Below are 22,182 nucleotides of genomic sequence, written 5' to 3' on the forward strand. Positions count from 1 at the left end.
GAGAGAGAGAGAGAGAGAGAGAGAGAGAAAAGTGGGAGATCAGACAGTGTAAACTAAGGTACACCCAGCTGTAAATCTGGATACCCACAGTGAGGTCATCTGTCATGAGCTCATGACCCGGTGACGTTCATTTATAATCTGTCAAAAAATAAGACTGTCTGCAATCACAATTACACACACATACATACCCACACACACACCCACACACACACACACACCCACACACACACACACACACACACACACACACACACACACAAACACAACCACACACACACACACACACACACACACACACACACACACACACACACACACACACACACACACAAACACACACACAAACACAACCACACACACACACACACACACACACACACACACACACACACACACACACACACACACACTAAGAATAAACCTCTCTAAGACATCTGCACAAACACACACACACACACACACACACAAAGAATAAACCTCTCTAAGACATCTGCACAAACACACACACACACACACACACACACATATAGAATAAACCTCTCTAAGACATCTGCAAAAGCACCCACACATAAACACAAACACAAACACACACACACACACACACACACACACACACACACACACACACACACACACACACACACACATACACACACACACACATACTGAAATGTCCAAGTGAGTGGACACGCGCATGCAGCTGCTCCGTCTTCTTTTCCAAGACGTTTCTATGGGACGTGGCTTCTGCGTTCCTCACCCATAGTAACCCCTTTCTCCATAGTAACCTCTTCTTTCATAGTAACCTCTTTCTCCATAGTAACCTCTCCCTCCATAGTAACATTTTCTCTCCCTTGCCTTATTCTCTCTCTCACATGACCATGTCTTTTCATTTTTCACACTCCTGTAACCCTTCCTCTATTTATCTCTCTCTCCCTCTCTCTCTCTCTCTCTCTCTCTCCTTGTCCTATTTTTCCCCATTCTTTCACATGATATTCTGATTTTGACTTTCTTGTCTTTTTCATGTTAATGTGCTTATGCCTTTTCTTCTCCTCTCTCTTTTTTTCTGTGGTTGTAGACCAGGCACCAGACGCCTTTTCCTGGCACTGGTGGTACGTCGTCATGGCGATAGCAGTTGCCGTGGCGCTGGCGGTGCTGATGGCCCTCTACGTGGCCCGCCTCCGACGAAAGGAGACTCGATTCGGGTGAGTAGGTCCTCCCTGACCCCCTGCCACCCGCTTAATCACTCTCCATTATGGCCACATGGGTCTGGGCCTGATGCGGCCCAGGCGCGGCCCAGATGCGGCCCATAGTTCACACTGACTCCTGTCTCTTCATGCTCTGCACAGTCAGCCATGCTAAAGCTACTGTGAGAAAAGTGGCCTTCTGTAAGCTCTAGATGTCCAGCACTTGTTTTAGTGATTACTCTGCACAAATATGATTGTGATTGGAAGTGTCAGAGATTGATCAGAGATGAATGCCACCCCCCAAATGGGGACTGTGATGACCTATGCTTCACATGTTCTTTCTTTCTTTCTTTCTGTCTTTCTTTCTTTCTTCCTTTCCTTCTTTCTTTCATTCTGAAGAGAGTTCAAAGACCTTGTTTCTTTAGAGATGCCTCAATAGCACAGTAACAGTAGAGACAGCTGTGTGCTTTCACACTAAGCAAACTGTGGCCAGCTCCACCCAGCACCACCTTCAGATAAGAGAGTGTTTTATGTGTACTGTTCAGATTGCATGCATGCTAACCTTTTGATGTGTGTGTGTGTGTGTGTGTGTGTGTATGTGTGTGTGTGTGTGTGTGTGTGTGTGTGTGTTTACAGTGAGGCCTTCGAGCCCATGATGGAGAGCGGAGAGCTGGTAGTGAGGTACCGCGCTCGACGCACCTATAGCCGTCGTACCACCGAGGCCACACGTGAGTTCCCTTCTCTCTTAATCAACCACCACCCAAACACACACGCACAAGAAACACACACGCACACACACAACACACATACGCACACACACATACGCACACACACACGCACACACACAACACACACATGAGACACACAAACACACGCACGTACACACACAACACACACACACGCGAACACACGCATGTACACGCACAACACACACATGCGCACACACACAACACACACAACACACTCACACACACACACACACACACACACACAAACATACACACACCTCAGGTCTTTCCCCTCAACCACTGCTCCAACACGCCCTAAACCTAATCCCAGATGGGGTTTGTGATAGCCTCCTTTCCTCAGGGATGTAACCTCAACCTGACCCTCGCCGAGAATTGGATTATTCTCTGCAAGCCCAAGCAGGCACTTAGTGTAATTTCCCAGATAAGAGATACTGGACTATTTTTTCCACCTGCGCCAGCTTGCTGTTGAAAAATGAGAACCGAGAGAATCTTCAAGGAAAGAAAAACACAAATCACTTTCAGGGAAAAACAAGGCCTTCAGTTTGCCAGCACAAGGTTCCTCATGTGAGAAAGGTTCTTCAAGGGATCAAGAGGAGCCAAAGACATTTTACAATCAATCCCTACTCAATAGGTTGTAGGTAGAGCCTTATATAAGATTTGTATAATGTATATAGTATATAGTTTATATAGTACATACTATATCTATGGGGAAAAAAGAAGAAAACAAGTTTATTTATATAGTGTCTTTTCTTAAACAGAGACAAGTCAATGTGCTTTACATAAATAAATAATACAAATAAAGTAAAGAGCATACTTAAAAGAACATGAAAAGTACATAAAATAATATAAAAACATTGTGAAAGATGAACACTGTGGAATACATAGTAATATATTGTTATGTACACGTTTCATACTCAGAACTCAGGTGGACACGCAGTCAAAAACAAGCCCAGGGAAATGTTAGCGAGCATGGCGTTGATGCCTCAACCTTGTCTGATCTTAGCGGGGACTTGATGCGTGACAGGGCCTTGTTTGTGCTCCTGTCCCTGATGTGTCTGAACTTGCCAGAAAAACACAGTGGAGATGACAGGATTGAGGAGAGAGAGAGAGAGAGAGAGAGAGAGAGAGAGAGAGAGAGAGAGAGAGAGAGAGAGGGGTGGAGAATGAGAGGTAGAGAGAAGAAGAGAGAGGGAGAAAAATAGGGGGAGAATGAGCGGTAGAGAGAGAGAAGACAGAAGGAGGGAGAGAGAAATAGAGAGGGGGCAACAGAACCACGCAGGCACGAGCCTGGGGAGGAGAGATATGTGAGTGAGAACAGGGACCAGGGGAAAGAATGTCCTCAGCGGGGGGAGGAGGAGAGGGAGAAAAAGGGGGGGGGGGGGGGGGGGGGGGGGGGGGGTGCTGGAGGTCACCCTGTGGGAATGTCACGGTAACATGTGTTGGAGCATGCCTGAGGACTGACTGCAGTGGGTGCTCTCCTCCGGGTGTTGGGTGAGGAGCACACACACACACCCCAACACACGCACTCGTACACGAACACACACATACACACACACACACAGCTGTTTGTTGGGGGGGGGGGGGACTCCTGGAGTGAATTACCAAAATTCCAGATGTGAGCTCATTGTGCAGTGTGACAGCATATGAGTCTGACTAAGGCAGATACTCTGCAGAACACTGCAGCCGTGAATGCGCATCTATCAGAATAAATCAGGAGGAAAATGTGTCTCTGTGTGTGTGTGTGTCTGTGTGTGTGAGTGTGTGTGTGTGTGTGTGTGTGTGTGTGTGTGTGTATCTGTGTGTGTGTCTGTGTGTGTGTCTGTGTGTGTATGCAAATGTTTATGTGTAAGTGAGAGAGAAAGAATGTGTTTTTTAAGCATTTACAGTTAACCAATGTTTTCATTGTGCTGTGAGATGTCAAACTGCATATTCTTGTTTTTCTGCAGTTTTGTTTGTGCCTTTGAAACCATAGAGCGCCTCCACACCTCAATAAATCCTCATTAAGGTTTAATAATCTCTAACTTTGGTCTTAGCTGGCACCCTTCCAGTGGAGTCCTGATTAACAGGAAACTCAGGAGGGTGCGTGTTTTGCAGATAACCTGTGAACCAGACGGGCTGTTTAAAGGCTGGATGTGGCTGAAACTGCCTGGTTTTGTCTGGCGTGTTAAGGCACTCCTGCAGTGGTGTTAAGTGTTCAAGCAAAGTGTCCAGGCTGAGGAGGACTGACCTCATGCAGAGATGAAGAGACAGAGAGAGAGAAGGGGAAAAGAGAGAGGGGGAGAGATAAATGGGAGAGATTAAGGGACATATGGAGAGAAAGAGAAAGACGGAGAGAGAAAACTAAAGAGAGGGAGAGATATGAAGAAAGACGGAGCGATAAAGAGAGAGGAAGAGGAGGTAGTGATCAAGCTTCATGATCTCATGTCCTGTGAGCCGGCCAAATACTCCATGAAAAATATGATGTCACATGTTTTTGAAGTGAGGGAGATGGAAGGAGAACCAGAGAGAGAGGGAGAGTGAGAGAAAGAAAAAGAGCGAGAGAGCGAGAATAAAGTTGAAACCTCTGGCTGGACTCCCTGACATTCTTTTATTCTCTTGTGAGCGTGTGCAGTGAGAGATGAATACTTCACATTGATCCGTGTGTGTGTGTGTGTGTGTGTGCATGTGTATGTGTGGAGACACACGTCCTCTGTATTAAACGTTCCAATGAAGACAACAGTTCTTGTGGATACTGACTTGATCAGGCTAATGTGTTTAAGCGAGACCTACAAAATTTAAAAGTGACGTCTGTTTGGGATTAGTGCCATGGATGTCATTTTTTCCAGCATGGCATCACTGGTTTGACCACTCTCGGAAAGAAAACATAGCCTGATGTGATTCTGACTGTTATGTTTCTTGTGCCTGCGTGTATGTTTGTGTGTGTGTGTGTGTGTGTGTGTGTGTGATTCCTACAGTGAACACTCTGGGAATCAGTGATGAGCTGAAGCAGAAGCTGCAGGATGTGATGGTGGACAGACATAAACTAACCCTGGGAAAGACTCTAGGAGAGGGTGAGTGTGTGTGTGTGTGTGTCTTATGTCAGTCTCCTTAATGCTCTCACTGCCTCTCTCTCGTACTGTATTTGGAGCTGATGTGTGTGTTGTGTCCCTGCGCCTGTAGGTGAGTTTGGCTCAGTCATGGAGGGTCTCCTGACACAGGAGGATTCAGTGCTGAAAGTGGCCGTCAAAACCATGAAAAGTAAGTGGATCTCTCCATCTGGCGTTTGGCCAGACAGCCCAAAGGAGAAGTAATTACAGTTACCATGGACATCACTGACACAACATCTTTCTCTTACCACCACCCCCCCCCCCCCACCTCCTCTTTTCCTGTCTTCCTCTATGGTCTTGTTCCTTCCTTTTTTTGCTTTCTTCCTGTTCTCTCTATCGTCTCGTTCCTCAGTCGCTATCTGCACGCGCACAGAGATGGAGGACTTCCTCCGAGAGGCGGCCTGCATGAAGGAGTTCGACCACCACAACGTCATGAGGCTCTTAGGTATGTACAGAGTAGTATTCAACACTACACATTCATCCCTCCTTTCTAGAACCTTCTTCTAGACCGATAGTGCCAACGAGGCAATTAAGTTCACTGTGACCTACACAGGGGTAGCCATTTACACAAATTGCATCAGGGCGTTTTCTGGGAAAAGACACAAGTTGGGGCACTTAAATGGGAAAACAATGCAGCTCTATGGGGAAGAGTGTTGTTGAGAAATGTCTACACTGAGAGTGACAGGATGCAGAAGGATCATTATGGGGGGAGGTTGCGCTGCCAAAAACTGCAATCTTGACACAGAAAGTGGATCTTAAGCAGCTGTTGACCTCTGTCTGTACTCCAGCTATGAAAATTGAAAATTAAGGAAGAGAATCCAGATTTCCAAGTGTCCCAATTCTGGCCCCTTAGTTAAATTTGACTGACTGTCTCTCTCTCTCTCTCTCTCTCTCTCTCTCTCTCTCTCTCTCTCATCTCTCTCTCTCTCTCTCTCTCTCTCTCTTTCTCTCTCTCTCTCTCTCTCTCTCGCTCTCTCTCAACCATAACCATGTGTGTGTGTGTGTGTGTGTGTGGTGTTGTGTTGTGTGGTGTGTGTGGTGTGGTGTTTGGTGTGTGTTGTGTGTTGTGTGGTGTGTGTAGGTGTGTGTCTGCAGACAGTGGAGAGTGAAGGCTACCCCTCGCCTGTGGTGATTCTGCCCTACATGAAGCATGGGGACCTGCACAGCTATCTGCTCTACTCCAGGCTGGGGGACTGCCCTGTGGTGAGCCTCACGCCCCTCCACCCTTCCTCTCCTCCCTCATCTCTCTCGTTCTTCTTCTTATTAATAACAATATTATTGTCATTATTATGTGTCTATCCATTTTCCCATAAACACAGACACACACACACAGTCATACACATGCACAAACACTCACACACATACACACACACACACACACACACACAAACAAACACACACTCACACAAACACACGCTCACACAAACGTGTATAAAAGACGTTAACCCACAGCCTTCAGTCAAAACAACAGCACTGACTCATGACCAGCTGTAAAGTTTACTCATTCAAAAGAAGAAAAACAAACCCACATACCTACTCCTCCCTCCTCTGTCAAAGGACAAAACATCCCTCCGTCCTCAACAACCTCCTTGTCAACGGATAGGTCAAGCCCAATTAATTAAGAGCTCAGTTGGCCGGTTAATGCTTTAACTCACTGTTCCCTCAAGCTGTGGCGGTTGAGAGACCAGCACTGGCTTATCAAAACATGAGCACATTTTCACTGGAAAATGTTGCAACGGACATCGTTTTAGGCCGTCTGTGAAGGAAATGGAGGCAGCTGTATAAAAGAATCCTTTAGGACAAATTTCACTATGGCCTTTTAGTGTTTTAACACACTCCAGCCCTTCTTTTCTCTCCCCTCACACGTTCAGCCCAAAGTTTTCTTCTTTGGTCTGTGAGCAGCTGATTTGTAAAGTTGAACTATGTCGCCCCCTGGTGTACTGAATGGGAATAGATATGTCTGATGTTCAGTGTTTTTTTGTCTTTGTTTTCTAGTATCTTCCATCCCAGATGTTGGTGAAATTTATGACTGACATCGCCCGGGGAATGGAATATTTGAGCAGCAAGAATTTCATTCACAGGGACTTGGCAGCTCGTAACTGCATGTAAGCAGTTCTTTTGTCTGCTGTTTCTGATCTTTAGCTTCTGGATCTTTATCTTTTCTTCTTTTATTTCTGTTTTGTCCTGATAATCTCAGTCTCATTCTTCACATATTTATTTATACACTTTCTTTGGTATGTATTAATCTCTACCGTTATTTTCATTTAGTTTCAAAACCCAGCGATTAGCACCAGAGTTGAGTGTTATTACTGTACTGTAAAATGAATGGGCCCTACTTTGTTTAAACTGGTTATGTAGTACACAGCCATTTTGAAACAGTGCCCTCATTTCTTGGTCCTTCCCTTGTTTTTCAGGCTGAATGAGAATATGAATGTGTGTGTGGCCGACTTTGGTCTGTCTAAGAAGATATACAATGGAGACTACTACCGCCAAGGCCGCATCTCCAAAATGCCCGTCAAATGGATCGCCATTGAGAGTCTGGCAGACAGAGTGTACACCACCAAGAGTGATGTGGTAGGTTTTTTTAGTGCCGTGCCTGATGATAATGCTTGTCTGTGAAGATGGATGTGATGTACCTACAGGCATTTGTTTTTGGAGGAGTGTGTGTGAGTGTGAGTGTCAGCTTGAGTGTGAGTGTGAGTGTGAGTGTGAGTGTGAGTGTGAGTGTGAGTGTGAGTGTGAGTGTGTGTGTGAGTGTGAGTGTGAGTGTGAGTCTAAGTGTAAGTGTAAGTGTGTGCGTGCGCGTGTGCGTGTGCGTGTGCGTGTGTGTGTGTGTGTGTGTGTGTGTGTGTGTTAATGGGTCTGATTGAATCAGATTTTTACCCTCATCCCCTCTCCCTCTTTCTGTCATCCATCTGTCTTTTTCTTTCTTGCCCTCTCTCCCTCGATTCCACTCTTATCTCTCCCTTTTTCTCTCAATCCCTCTCTCTTTCTTAATCTCTCTGTCTCTCCCCTCCTCTCTCTCATTCTCTCTCTCTCTCTTAGTGGTCGTTCGGTGTGACCATGTGGGAGATCGCCACACGAGGCCAGACTCCCTATCCAGGCGTGGAGAACAGTGAGATTTATGACTACCTGCGGCAGGGCAACCGCCTCAAGCAGCCCCCAGACTGTCTAGACTGCATGTGAGTATCCTCCTATCCTCTCCTCTCCTCTCCTCTCCTCTCCTCTCCTCTCCTCTCCTCTCCTCTCTCTCCTCACCAGTCCTCCCATCCAGTCATGCTCCAGTCCTGCAGTATATAGACATCAGGCTATCTCAGGAAATCACATGAGCTCAAACAGCATCAAAAAGTTAGCTCCAAGAAGAAGAGATTAGCCGGGAACTAAACAATGTAAGGATTTGTATTGATGTGATTTTCACATGTGGGCTATGATATAGGCATCTTACTAAAGTATTGCTCCAGCCATTACTCTATCAAATGTTGAGGAGCATCAGACTGTGCATATGAAACGTTCTTCCCCACGGGGCTACGGTACGTTTTCTTCCATGGCTGTGGCTGAATCGGTTATGCAGTCCCTGGGTTGCGAGCTGAATTCTTGGGTGGTCAGATGGGCTTTTTAATCAGAGAGTTAGCAGGACTTGGAGCTGAAGCTGTGCGGCTAAACTATCTCATCTCGGCCACATCTGTCTCGTTCCTCTGTCTGTCCCTCCCGGCGCTCGGCTCTCATTTTGATACCTCATGCATGACCCTCTCACTTTGAAACTGGAGCTCCCATTCAAGAGCGCTTTGTTTGGCTGATGGCATAAGGTTATGGAGCTGCCAAAGCAATCATACCATAACAATGAAACAGGATTGGAAACCTCTCTCTCTCTCTCTCTCTCTCTCTCTCTCTCTCCCTGTCTCACATTCTTTCTATCTCTCTCTCTCTCTCCCTGTCTCACATTCTTTCTATCGCTCCCTCTTCCTCCCTCTCTCTCTCTCTCTTTCTACCTCTCTCTTCCTCAGTCACTTACTGTTTTCTCTCTCTTTGTGTCTCACATTTTCGTTATCTTTCTCTTTCCTTCTGTATATTCATCTCTCTGTTAGTCTGTCTGTCTATCTGTCCATCCGTCCCAATTACTCCGCAGTCAGTTCAAGTCTTCAAGATCTCTATCAGTTGTCTCATGTGTCGTCTCATTCTACTTTGTTGACCTGATTCCCTTCAGTTTTTTTTAGAATAATAAGAACATACCTTTCTCTCTCCTCCTCCTCCTCCTTCTTCTCCTCCTGCAGTTACTCCCTCATGTTCTCCTGTTGGCTCCTGAGCCCCAAGGACCGGCCCAGTTTTGAGCGTCTGTGCTGTGAGCTGGAGAAGGTCCTGGAGGAGCTGCCCGACCCGCAGGACCCCGACGAGATCCTCTACGTCAACATGGAGGAGTCCTCCGGCGAGTTCGGGGCGGTCGGGGGTCGCGACCCCAACTGTCCTTTGGGGCTAGGCCTGGGTGGCGGTCTCGGTGGCATGTCCATGCCCCTGCCACCCATGAAGGACTCGGTGGCCACTGTGGAGGTGCACCAGCCTCACCAACCCAACCGCTACGTGCTGTGCCCGCAGCACGAGACCCAGCAGCGCCCCCTACTGCCCACCGCTGACTCACTGGATTCGCTCCACCTGACCTTGCCTGGTGCCCCCTCGACCACCTGCTCCTCCTCTGCCTCGCCCACCCCCACCCTCCAGTTACAGCCATCCGGGCGCTCTAGCCCCGTATTCCCGCTAGACCCTGACAACGATGATGACGTGACCATGGGGCCCGCTGCAGTCAGACGAGTCCCGTGGCAGTGACCTTTGACCTCTTTACAAATGCTATATTGTATTTTTCAACGGCCCAGCTTCCCCCATGATTCCCCCAAACAAGCACATCTAACTCCTTGCTTATAGCAGGAACAAAAATCCTGACCCCTAGTGGTGGAGTGATTGAGATGACAGGCCGGCCTGCAGGACACAAGGGAGTCCCCAACCACACAAAACTTCCACCAATCATTCCAACGACAATGACTAGACACTTCCTATACATCCTTAAATAAGTTGCTTTAGTTAAACACATACCTGACTTTTTTCCCCCAAAATTTGTTCCAAATCATTTTATGTCGAAGTCTAAGTTTGAGCAGCTTTGTGTCATTGTTGGCTATATAGCCCCTGTGCCCACTATCTCTGACAAATTGGGCTTTGTGGGTTTTCTCGCTGCTGGTCCTGAAGACCTAGCATTCTCTCATGGCTGCACAAGGCAAGGCAGAGAGTCCTTCATTACCCAGACACCCCAGAAGGCCCTTCAGTTCTCATCACCACCAAATATACTGACTGCAGCCTGTAAGGGGACGAGGACCCTCAACAATGCCAGTCCAGAACTCTACCTGTAAATAACAAACTCAGGAGGTACATTTTCTACAAAGACACACTCTGCCAGTGTGAGGACTCCGGGAGGAGACGGGGGACGCTGTTTCAGGGGGTAACCGTTCCTCTCCAGGAAAACTCAAGCTCTCCTTTTCACTCCACTACACTTGAGCTGAAAACCTTTGCAGCCATGTTGCCAAGCACATGATGCCTTGACCCGACTCGAAGGGATGAGCCTGCAGAAGTGATGGCCTCAGTGAGACCTTGCATCCCTTCAACCAGTGCTGCCTGCAAGTGTGCACTTGTCTTATGCACATGTAACACATGCACACACACACACACGCACGCACACACACACACACACACACACACACACACACACACACACACACACACAAACAAACACACACACACACACACACACAAACACACACACACACACACACACACACACACACACACACAAATACAGAGGGCGAAAGAGGGGAGGTCATGAAGGGAAGAGAAATGGAATGCCGAGAGTGAGGCGTCTTCAGTGGACAGGGGGCTGCTGCTTCTGCCGCTTCTGTCTGACGCACATTCTCTGTTCTGTCACCGAAGCAAAACAAGCTGAATGTGGTTAAGACACATTTCTATTCTATATCTAATCATTTCTATTCTTTCCAAAGTGTCACTGTTACAGAAAGAAGTGAAAAGAAAAGGAAGTACAAAAAAAAAAAAAAAAACTTTGGAACGGAGCTTAATGAAACTGCCTGTTGGGCTTTTTGGTAGCAGATGTGTTGTGTTATAGTGTTGTGCAAGTCTGGAGGTTTTCAGGGCAAATTCCAGATTCCCGATGAATCTCCCTGTCTTCCAGGCGCACACTCCTCCCCTCCCCACCCCAACCCGATTCCTCACAAGCCTCCAGAGACACATGCAGCAGTGAGAAGAGGGAACGAACAGCACTTCCACCATCCCCCTCGGAAAGTGGTGCCATGACGACAGGTTTCCACTGACAGAAGCGTGAGATGGCCGTGGGCCACGTCGACAGACACTTACGCTGAGGGAGGGAGGATGAGACGAGTGAGGAAACAAACGATAAAGGAGGAACAAGATGCCGATGGAAAGAATTTCTTGCCTTTTTCGGCGGGGTTGATTGGAAATGTTTTGGCTGCATACTAGAATCAGATCTATATCTGACTATACATCCCTACCAATTTGTACTTATTCTCTAGCAACGAGATTTTAACCTAAACTCCTCAGCAGGGAGCCATGATCTGTTGCCTTTTTTACAGGTCCTGCTCCTCACTCATGTGCCCAGCAGAACTGCATGCTGGGTATGGCGAGACAGTAGGCTGGAGCAGCTGTGGGACTGGGGGAGAACTCCAAACTTAGTTTGACCCCTGAACTCAAATCTTAGTTTGACCCCTGAAAAAAGTGGCCTCCGAGAGGGTGTGGGGGTTGGAAGGACTCTTGCTGCATCAGTTTGGGTCACACATTGGGCCTCTACGTAGCTGCACAGTCCTGTCTGAAGCACAGTGTTAATGTGTGTGTGTGCGTGTGTGGGTGCCTGTGTGTGTGCGTGTATGGGTGCCTGTGTGTGCGCGTATGTGTGCGTGTGTGTGCACCTGTAAGTGTGCTCGGGTGTATGCGTTTTTGTATGTGTGAAAACTTTGCACTAATATTTTTCTATGTTGATTTTTGTAACATTTTTGTATTGTTCTATGGTTCATATTTGTGTTTTGTATGTAACTGCCAGTGAATTCTAGTGGAAATTTACACAAGGTAAATTTGAATGGTGAATTTCTTTAAAGCGTACCGATGTAATTGACATTATCTCAAGGTTACCAACCTTAAATATAAGAAATTATATTTAGTAGAGTACACATAACAGTTTGCAAAATGAATATGGTAAAAAAAGATTATTCAAAGTGCATTTGTATCCAGTATGCCCCAATTTGTACACAATCCCCTAAAGAAGCTTCTGATCCAGCTCTAAAAGCTATATTGCTTCAGACGAAACCTGCTAATTTTAAGGCCAGGAGAAAATAGTCGTATGTCAGACAACCGCTGTAACACATGCTAGCGTGTGGGAGATAGCTAGGCCAGGCCTACCGCTGTACCACTAGCACACTGCTAGCGTGTGTGGAATAGCTAGGTCAGGCCTAATGCTGTACCACTAGCACACTGCTAGCGTGTGGGGGATAGCTAGGCCAGGCCAACTACAGTAACACAATCACACTGCTAGCATGTGTGAAATAGCTAGGTCAGGCTTAACACAAGCACACTGCTAGCATGTGTGGAATAGCTAGGTCAGGCCTAACACAAGCACACTGCTAGCGTGTAGGGGATATCTGGGTCAGGCCTAATACAAGCACACTGCTAGCATGTGTGGAATAGCTAGGTCAGGCCTAACACAAGCACACTGCTAGCGTGTAGGGAAAAGCTGGGTCAGGCCTACTGCTGTTACACAAGCACACTGCTAGCGTGTGGGGTATAGCTGGATTAGGCCTAACACAAGCACACTGCTAGTGTGTGGGGTATAGCTGGGTCAGGCCTAACACAAGCACACAGCTAGCGTGTGGGGTATAGCTGGGTCAGGCCTAACAAAAGCACACTGCTAGCGTGAGGGGGAGAGCTGGGTCAGGCCTACTGCTGTTACACAAGCACACAGCTAGCGTGTGGGGTATAGCTGGGTCAGGCCTAACAAAAGCACACAGCTAGCGTGTGGGTAATAGCTGGGTCAGGCCTAACACAAGCACACTGCTAGTGTGTGGGGGATAGCTGGGTCAGGCCTACTGCTGTTACACAAGCACACTGCTAGTGTGTGGGGGATAGCTGGGTCAGGCCTCTACACATGGCCTCTGGTACGCTCAGTCACTCTCTGAAGTGCTCTATGGTACGCCTTCATGTTAAGCTGATTTTGGTTTACATTTTAAACCTCTATAGAAGTTTAAGAGAAACGCAAACCAAGACTGAAATCCAGGATTCTTTTTCCGGTAACACTTATTTGCAGCACATCATAAAACTGATATAACCATGTCATAAATATGTCTTAGCTGTAAGCATGAGGCATAGACTAATGTGGCATTCACACAATTCTTTGATAGCTACTTATGACACTCTCATGCCATTGGACTGTCACAATGTCTAATGACATGACATGGGATCTGCAATGACAGGTTTATGACAGTTTATGTCAGTATTAGACGGTTCAAATTAAGTGTTACCCTTTTTCTTTATAGCACTGCCACATATTTTATAATGCTTTTGATCCACACACACACACACACACACACACACACACACACACACACACACACACACACACACACACACACTCACTCCATAAGTCTTCACGCTTCAAAAAGAGATGCTAAAATGCCACCTGGAGGAGTGAGTGAGTAATTGTTCCATTGAAGTCTATTTGATATCCACTGTACGAGCTGGCAGTGCTTCGGTCAATGCCTTCATTAACATGCAATCAAACTGTGAGTCAGTCTGTGAGAAATGTGTTGATTACACGCAAATAAATAAAATCAAATGCTTTTAAAAAATATATTTTTAATTGGTACATGCCGTGTTATGGAGTGTATTTCACTTTCTCTCTATCTCTCTCTCTCACTCACACACACACACACACACACACAGACACCCACACACACAGACCCTGATGTCTAAAAAGTGCCTTCAAGAAGCCAGTATTTTGCTGTGTATTTTCCTTCGGGTTTGTTGTGTCTAGGTTGAATAATCCATTCAATTAGTTAATAAATGATAATGTATTGAATCTTGTCGAAATGACAGTCATTTTGTTATCATTGCCAATGTAATTTTGAAAAGATTTTTATACGCCTTTTCTATGAAATAAATAGCTACTTCATTCACAGTTTCAAAGTGTTGACTGTGTTTCTCTCCCTCACTAAACTAAAAATGATTTATCGTTCTTGTATTCTGTCACTGTGTAGTAATTGTCCTTGCAATCTGCTATTTCTTTTCGTGGCGGTACTCCTTGCGACTCCTTTTTTATTCCTATTTTTCCATCACCTTTTTTCTCCATAGACTTGCATGGCAGAACTTTGAGGCATTATGACATCATAATAGGCTCATTAAACTGGCTTGCACCATATATTAAGAGACACCTTCCATACCAAGGCTCTACTCACTCATGCATACTCACTCATGTTTACTCACTCGTGCATACTTACTCATGCATACTCACTCATGCATACTCACTCATATTTACTCACTCATGCATACTCACTCGTGCATACTCACTCATGCACACTCACTCATGCATACTCACTCATGTTTACTCACTCATGCATACTTACTCATGCATACTCACTCATGTTCACTCACTCGTGCACACTCATGTCATGCATACGCACTCTTAAAAAGAACATCATGTGTTTGTATATTGTTTGTTGGAGTATTAAGTACAGAGTTCCTAAGGAAATTTAATACAAATAGGGGTCTCATAAGCCCCATTCTAAAACATTAAATTAAGTGTAAATCTTCATAAAAATAATACAAAAAACATACAAAATGTGTAAAATAAATCTTTACCCAGTAAATATGCAGAGTGCTTGGCTACCATTGTCAGCAACTTCAGTGCACAGGAAACCTGCAGTCCTTCACTCAGTCACTCTTCAGGCCTCTGACTCAAAGTTGCTCACTTACCCTCTGCATTTGTTTATCTATTTACCAAACAGTGTAGGCAGCAAACTCTTTGACATTGGACATGTATTTATCAGGTGTTCTGGCCTTTCAGAGCGGTCATTTCTAAACTGAAATAAAATGCTAACGCCGGGTGCTGGACTGTGCATTTTCCATGAAAGAAACAGGGAGGTAGAGCTTACCAGCAAAAACTGGTTTCTTTTCTATAGACCTCGCCTCATCCTTCATCGTCTCCTCACCACATTGAATGCCGTCGCTCTGAATTCTAATGGGAGTTTTCATCAACCTGTGGAAGATTAATGTGAATGAGTGAATTAATGCTTTAGGAGATCACAATTGGATGAATCTGCCTAATGTGAAGGAGTTAATGACTGCTTTAAGAGAGCATGATTGGGTGAATCTGCCAAATAAGATGTTTATTTCACGCTTTCTCTCGTGCAACTCTCTCTCTCTCTCTCCTTCTGTCTCTCACTCTCTAAATATTCCTCAACTGATAGTCTTTTTCATATTGTAAGGCTTTTTCATATTCCTCCCCACATCTTTCCTCCTCTCCTTCCCTCCCAGTCCTCTTTTTTATTTTATTTCTCCTCACGGTGCATTTTCTCATGTGCCCGTCTTTCACACAGGAAATGAGCACTTTTAAATCCTTTCATTAAAAAAAGTTAGAAAAAAACCCATCTAGCTCTGCAAAGCTTAGCAGTGTGTGTCCTGGCATGTTCGCTCGGACACAACGTGGCACGTGGTTGAAAAACCATCAGATGTTTGGCAGATGCCGTCTACCCACTGACCTTCAGTGGATTCCAAGGGCGATGGCCAGGAGATGGGCCAAATCCATCCTGGATTTTAGTCTCCGCCGAGCGGCTTTGGGATAACTTCTGAATCTGGGTCTGAGTCTGCTGGAGGTTGTGTACTCTAGGACATAGAGGCCATCCTGCCCAGCTGTGACCCAGATTTCCTGTGTTGTGTTGTAAAGCAGCATTTCATCGTCTTTCAAACTAATCTGTCGGCCAGGTCTGTAGCATATGGTCAATTACAACAAATACTTGTGCGTCTGTCGTAACTTAGAAAAAAGAAAGCTGATATAAATATATTTATATGTATATAACTGCGAGATGAGAGACTGAAAACTTTACTGTTAATAAACACTTTGAGATAAATGCTTGTTTCATATGATATCCTCATCAGTTATGTGAGAAAACCTTAGAAGAAAGTTTAAGTTTCATTTGACAAGACTTGTTCAACACTGTATTTGTTTCCCACATACTGTATGTAATTCAGTGTTTTTTTGTCCATAAAACTAGATCCACAGTTGGTATGAGCAGAGATAGATGTTCCTGGAACAGCCACTCCTTATTTGAAACAGCACATTATGCTAATTTAAATACTTTCAGAATGTGAAAAACTGCATTTTTACTGTGGGTCAGATCTTTTTTTTATTTGATTTTTTAATGGGATTTTCAAATTATTATACAGCACAATATACATAGTTGCATACTTGGTGTAGTCAAGATCAATATAACATAGACATAACCTAAGATAACATACACAATAAAGTCAACAAAATGCCCACCCCTATTGTGGGTCAGATCTGACGTATTTAGCATTGTGTCTACTTTGTTTCTTTGAAACCCAGAAATGATTATGTGTGTCCAGTGATTCAAATAACTGCAGGAACTATTTATGTGTGTGTGTCTGTGTGTGTCTTTGCTTTAAACTCGGAGTGCTCAGACAGGTGTTTGGCTCTGGCTCCCGCATGTCATTCCTGTTGTGTCATACCATACTTGCATTTCTCCTGCCCTCCCACTATTTTGACATCAGGCGATGAAGGAATAAAGGGGCTGCCATGACCACAACTGATTGTGACAATATGCCATTGTTACGTCATGACAATCATGCCATCGGACACGGACTCTCATGAAACCCTATGACAGGATAAGGCACCTGCCATGACAGGTTAAGAGAGAACTTTCTTTTGGACAGATTCAATGAGTCATTATTAGATGAACTTACAGAAGTGAACTCCAGGTCAGTGACTCATAGCTAAAGTAACTAACACTCCTCCAGCTGCTCAGTCCAGCTCACATCTGTGTGTGCAGGGTGATTTATGCTGTGTGTGTGTGTGTGTGTGTGTGTGTGTGTGTGTGTGTGTGTGTGTGTGTGTGTGTGTGTGTGTGTGTGTGTGTGCAGGGTGATTTAGGATGATGTGTCATCATGTGGTCATGGGGAAGAGCACACAAGAATGTGAAGAAGGAAACAAACTTCAACAGCAGAGCTTAGAAAAACAACTTTGCAGGACAGGTGTTTTTGTTTGTGTGTGTGTGTGTGTGTTTGTGTCAGAAGGAAGTCAACTTCATTTACTCTTTGACTTGTGAAATATATATACTATATGCCATGAATAGAATTGTTCACTGTAGTCCAAATTAACATTGATCTGTATTATTGAAAACCGGTACTGAATCTAGGAAATAAAAAGTGCCGTTGAAATGTCATTGATTGTACACTTTAAAGTGAAAAGAGGTTTTTTTTAAGGGTTTTTATTCACTTCATTCAACCGAAAAAAAGACTCTGCTGTCTGCCACTGTTCAGCTACATGGTGATGAGGCCTAAGCCCAACCCCGTTCCAATTAAGGAAAACTGCAGTAGGTTGGCCTGAAGATTAATTGGTTTGGAGATTTTTCCTTGCTAGAGTATTGACACATCGACGCGCGGTAATGTCTAATTTAAGAAAACTAATTAAAACACAGCAAAGGGCATTTGTATGAAATCACTGATGCCAATTTGGACTGTGACTGATTGGCTTCCTCTGCTGTTTCATGTCCAATAGCTCTTTGTGTTGTGATCATTTCTCTGTAGTTTACAACTCTCCAATCAGCAGGGGGACTAATATGACGCAGTCTACATCGAGTCTATCAGCACAGACAACACGACAACAATAACAATCATAAATATCAAAGGAAACAAAGACAAATAAACACGCAAGATACTGTTTTTTTTTTTTTGAGCAAATCCACTTTTATTTAATTCATTTATATATTTTTATTCATTTTTTTCCTCAAAATTCATAACAGCAAGAATGAAATATAGCCTTAAAAGCCGACTCAAAAGGTTCCCATTGTGTAGCAGTTGTCGACCTGATGAGGCCGTGTGATAAAAACGCACTGAATGCTGCTTGTCTGAGTTCTAACTGGATAGTTTTCAGCAACCTGTGAAAGCCTAATTGAGTGAATGCGTCCTTTAAGAAATCACGACCAGGTGAATCTGCTGAAAAAGTTGTCTCTTTCCCTCTCTCTCCCTCCCTCTCTCTCCCTCCCGTCTCTCACTCTCATAGCTCTCTCTCTTTCTCTTTCTCTCCCTCTCTAAATCCTTCTTAACTGAAAGTCTGATTATTTTGTCGGTTATGGCTTAAGATTGTGGCCAGCGCTTGTTATGAGTCCAGGTCATCGTCAGTATTCTTTCCGACACCTGGCTACATGATGGAAACCCTTTCAAAAAAAGCCCTAAATAATAACATTAGCTTAAACAAACTGCAGCAGAGGACAAAATACATATTAAGCACTACAAGCAGAACAAAATAAAAAAAGGTAAGTCTCAGATTACACTGTATCATATGTGTGCACATTCAGTAGGTGAAAAAGTGATCGCTACCACCAAACACCAGAGTTCATGTGGCATGTTACCTAACTGCTGTTGTTGTAAGTTAACTAATAGAGTTTCTCCACAGATCATCCAGATGGGCGCGAGAGAGTCCGAGCCATTACTGGGCCAGAAGTGAGCCACATCCATCTACCATCTGGGCAAGTTCATACTCTGTCTACAAGTCGAATATTGTGACTATCACTTTCATCTACTTAAAGTACAACCAATGATCAGAAAAAACATACTTATAGCTATGGAGCGTGTACTGTATGTGTGTGTTTGTGTGTAGATGTTATTACTCTTAAAAACCGCAGTGAGTCTTTTCATATCTTTTTTTAAACAAATAGTTTAAACACTGTTTATTTTTGTTCTCTTTTTTTTTTCTCTTTATGTCCATTACATTGATATTATAACTGTTTACCATAAATAAGTTCTGTTGTATAACATGTTTATGTAATCAATATTACTCTGTTTTTCGAAAGTTTTTATCTTTTCTTTTCTCAACTTTTTAAAATCTCAAGATATCTTGTTCTTCCCTTTCACATGCAAAACCCTTGGGGCTGAAGTTATGGAACAGGACTGGATTTTTTCAGTGGGTTTTGACCTTTGACATTTGACCTATGGTATGGTCCTGCCACATCCCTGTGGGTGCTGGCAAAACACACTCCATCAGAAGGCAGATTCCGCGGAGGCCAATGGTTACTCCTCCACAACGTTTCAGGTTATTTTTCCCATGGCAAACTACAAGCCGCTGACAAAAAAAGCAAAGCAACATTTCCTCGCCATCTCCAGAGAGGAGGGTTTGGTGGTCAGGGGTCTCCGAGTTTATACTCTATGAGTGCCACTTTTTGCAAGCAAGTTTTGTTCAGCCTTTTTTTTGCTTCTTTTTTTTTTCAAATTATCCTTAACAAAATTCCTCATATTTATAGACATTTTTTTTATTATTCAAAATAAGATCTCAATATTATACACGATTCTCTCTTTTTTGACTATGTACAGAAGTGCAAAAAAGTCAACCTTCATCCCCTACATTCCAGCACGTGCTTGTAAGTGACCAACTGCATGGGGGGGCTAGGGAACTCTATGGTCAACCTCCCCTCCCTCGCCTACCCCCCCTCCCATGCATCAGTGCCATGTCTTTTAACCTCAGGACCTAAATCCTCCAACAGAATGATCATATGCAGCTTTTTTTCTTTTCTTCTTTAAACAAGGCCAGGCCTCCGAGGGAGAATGGGAATATTTAAACAATAGTTACTATTTGAAATCAATACAGTAGAAAATAATTCTAACATCTAAGAACTCTATTTTTATATCGTAGATATATAGTTTTTCTTCTCCTGTATCTTCGACTTGTCCTCTAATTAGAATGACTAGATACAAACCAAACACTCATTAAAATATTATACTGTTATGAGCAATTGCGGTTGCAACCGCAACAACTCCATTTCTTCCTTAGCAAGTATTTCCTCATGTAAGATATCCATATAAAAGATCCTTGTTCGAATAATTCAAACATTTACGGACAAAATAAACAAAATTCTTACATTTCACTAGAAAATAAAAATCATTTAGTTTACAATTATACTACTAATACTTAAATCAAGACTTCACGGAAAATTCAAAAAACTGAGTATGTCGTGATGAACACAAAAGCACACACTATCTCTAGTAGCTCATCCTACAAAAGTTCTGTAAAATCTAATCCAACAAAAAACTAATATTATAACAGTATCCAAGCTGTTAATACTATGAAATGAAACACACCTACTTTAAGTAAGTAACAAATAAACCAACAAATACCATGGAATCAAAATGATGAGATGGCAAAAATCATTGTCAAATGAAGGTGAAACAATCCTGTGAGTGACATTGGCTATGCTGTGTCAGAGATGACCTTGTGATTTTGAAAATGGCGTACAATGTGGCACTTAAAAACTCGTTGTGTGTGCTCTAAGGCCTTGGTTTCGGAAACATACAATCATTAGAAAGTCGACTCTTGCCCCCGTTGTGTTTGTACTCTTGCCGTTACCCCTCAGAGCCTTGTTTCTACTTTAGACAAGGTATGTCCACTGATGATGTTTTGAATTCAGAGAAACAAATTAAGCTGAAAGACTGCCACAGGTGCTGGGCTGAGAGAATCAGTCCTTTTACACTACTCGTAGTTTTCCTAATGGACATGCGCCACTCTCGTTCTCGCAAAACAACTGGTTCTGATTCCGACACCAACACAAGTGTGTAACAGCACTTAACGAAGCCATCTGCTAAACTAAATCTCCAAACCAAACAAACCTTTGAAAAAAAAAAAAACATGGAAAAAAAATGACTTTGGCTGAATCTGTGTCTTAAAATACTCACTGTCACACAACTAATTTCACACCCTCTGAACCAGAAACCAGAAAGAACTTTTTTTTTGTTAAAATACATACCAGACTCACAAGCTCTTATCATAATAAAAGAACACAAAGAACAATCAAATCATTACAAAACAAATAGTACCAATAAAACCTTAAAAAGAAAACAAGAGAGAGAAGAAAACACATTTCAAAAAAAAAATCACCCAAAACACAGTGTCTGCCCTGTCACGTCCTCATCATACTGATTTGGTTAAGCATGCATATATATATATATATATATAGATTCTGTAGCAGTTTGTCTGCTATCTCTCTTTCCTCCTCAGTTTTTAAGTCTCTGCTGGCTCCTGTGAGACTGAGGAGAGCATAGCGCATTCCACGTTTCAGGGCAACAGCCATTCCTGGATAAAGTCTTTTAGAGTCTGCAGACTTTCATGCTTCTGAGGAGAAAAAAAAAAAAAAAACGAGGGAAAAACTGTGGGAATATAAAACAAATACGGAACAAAACAGTCTGGAAAAGCCCGACCCTCACGATGACTATCTCAGGGAAACGACACATCGATTGTGTGAAAAGAAACAAACAAAAAAAACTGTGAAAAAAAGAGAATTTCCATTCACAAAACCAATGGCAACAAGTCTTTCCGTGACCAGTGACCTTCTGTAAGAACACAATCCATGGACTCGTAATGGCAAAATGATGCAAATGAATACAATTCAAACATATTGTCCATTTGTAGCTCCTGGGGCAGGAAGGCAAGAAAGAAAGAGACCTCCCAAACAGCAGCCTGTGTGAGGAGCAGATCCAACCCCGCACTAGGCCACATACCATTCCAGCATCTTCTACAGTCCGGCTTTACATTTGAGATTTAAAGGCATTATGCAAGTGAACACATTAACACTGGTGGACATCCCTCTCTCTGGTCTCTCTCTCTCTCTCTCTCCGTCTCTCTATTTGGATGAAAGTATTGTCTATGGCACTTGATGTGCAATCTGCAACATGAAACTATGAAAGCCTCAATGTGCTTTAAAAGGTTCACTGCTGCGTGTTTGACCCAGAAGAACATTCAGCTGTCATGAAGTGACGATTCTGAACCCAAAGTACCCCTCCCTAATACCCACCCCAATACCCACCCCATCCCTCCCACGAACCCCC

General features: G+C 43.8%; 1 protein-coding gene across 1 annotated transcript in view; it reads left to right on the forward strand.

Annotated features, from left to right (window-relative positions):
* Positions 1 to 14,207, forward strand: part of axl (AXL receptor tyrosine kinase) — a 52,822-nt gene extending 38,615 nt beyond the window's left edge. The window contains exons 11-20 of the mRNA XM_080844857.1: positions 1,076 to 1,202; positions 1,821 to 1,912; positions 4,888 to 4,983; positions 5,093 to 5,170; positions 5,372 to 5,464; positions 6,101 to 6,222; positions 7,015 to 7,124; positions 7,434 to 7,593; positions 8,065 to 8,201; positions 9,291 to 14,207. Of these exons, the coding sequence (XP_080700983.1) occupies positions 1,076 to 1,202; positions 1,821 to 1,912; positions 4,888 to 4,983; positions 5,093 to 5,170; positions 5,372 to 5,464; positions 6,101 to 6,222; positions 7,015 to 7,124; positions 7,434 to 7,593; positions 8,065 to 8,201; positions 9,291 to 9,837 (1,562 nt within the window). The 3' untranslated portion in view covers positions 9,838 to 14,207. The remainder of the gene's footprint in view (positions 1 to 1,075; positions 1,203 to 1,820; positions 1,913 to 4,887; positions 4,984 to 5,092; positions 5,171 to 5,371; positions 5,465 to 6,100; positions 6,223 to 7,014; positions 7,125 to 7,433; positions 7,594 to 8,064; positions 8,202 to 9,290) is intronic.
* Positions 14,208 to 22,182: the final 7,975 nt, after the last annotated feature.

Source organism: Sprattus sprattus (assembly GCF_963457725.1).
Source record: "Sprattus sprattus genome assembly, chromosome: 9".
Classification (NCBI taxonomy): Eukaryota; Metazoa; Chordata; class Actinopteri; order Clupeiformes; family Clupeidae; genus Sprattus; species Sprattus sprattus.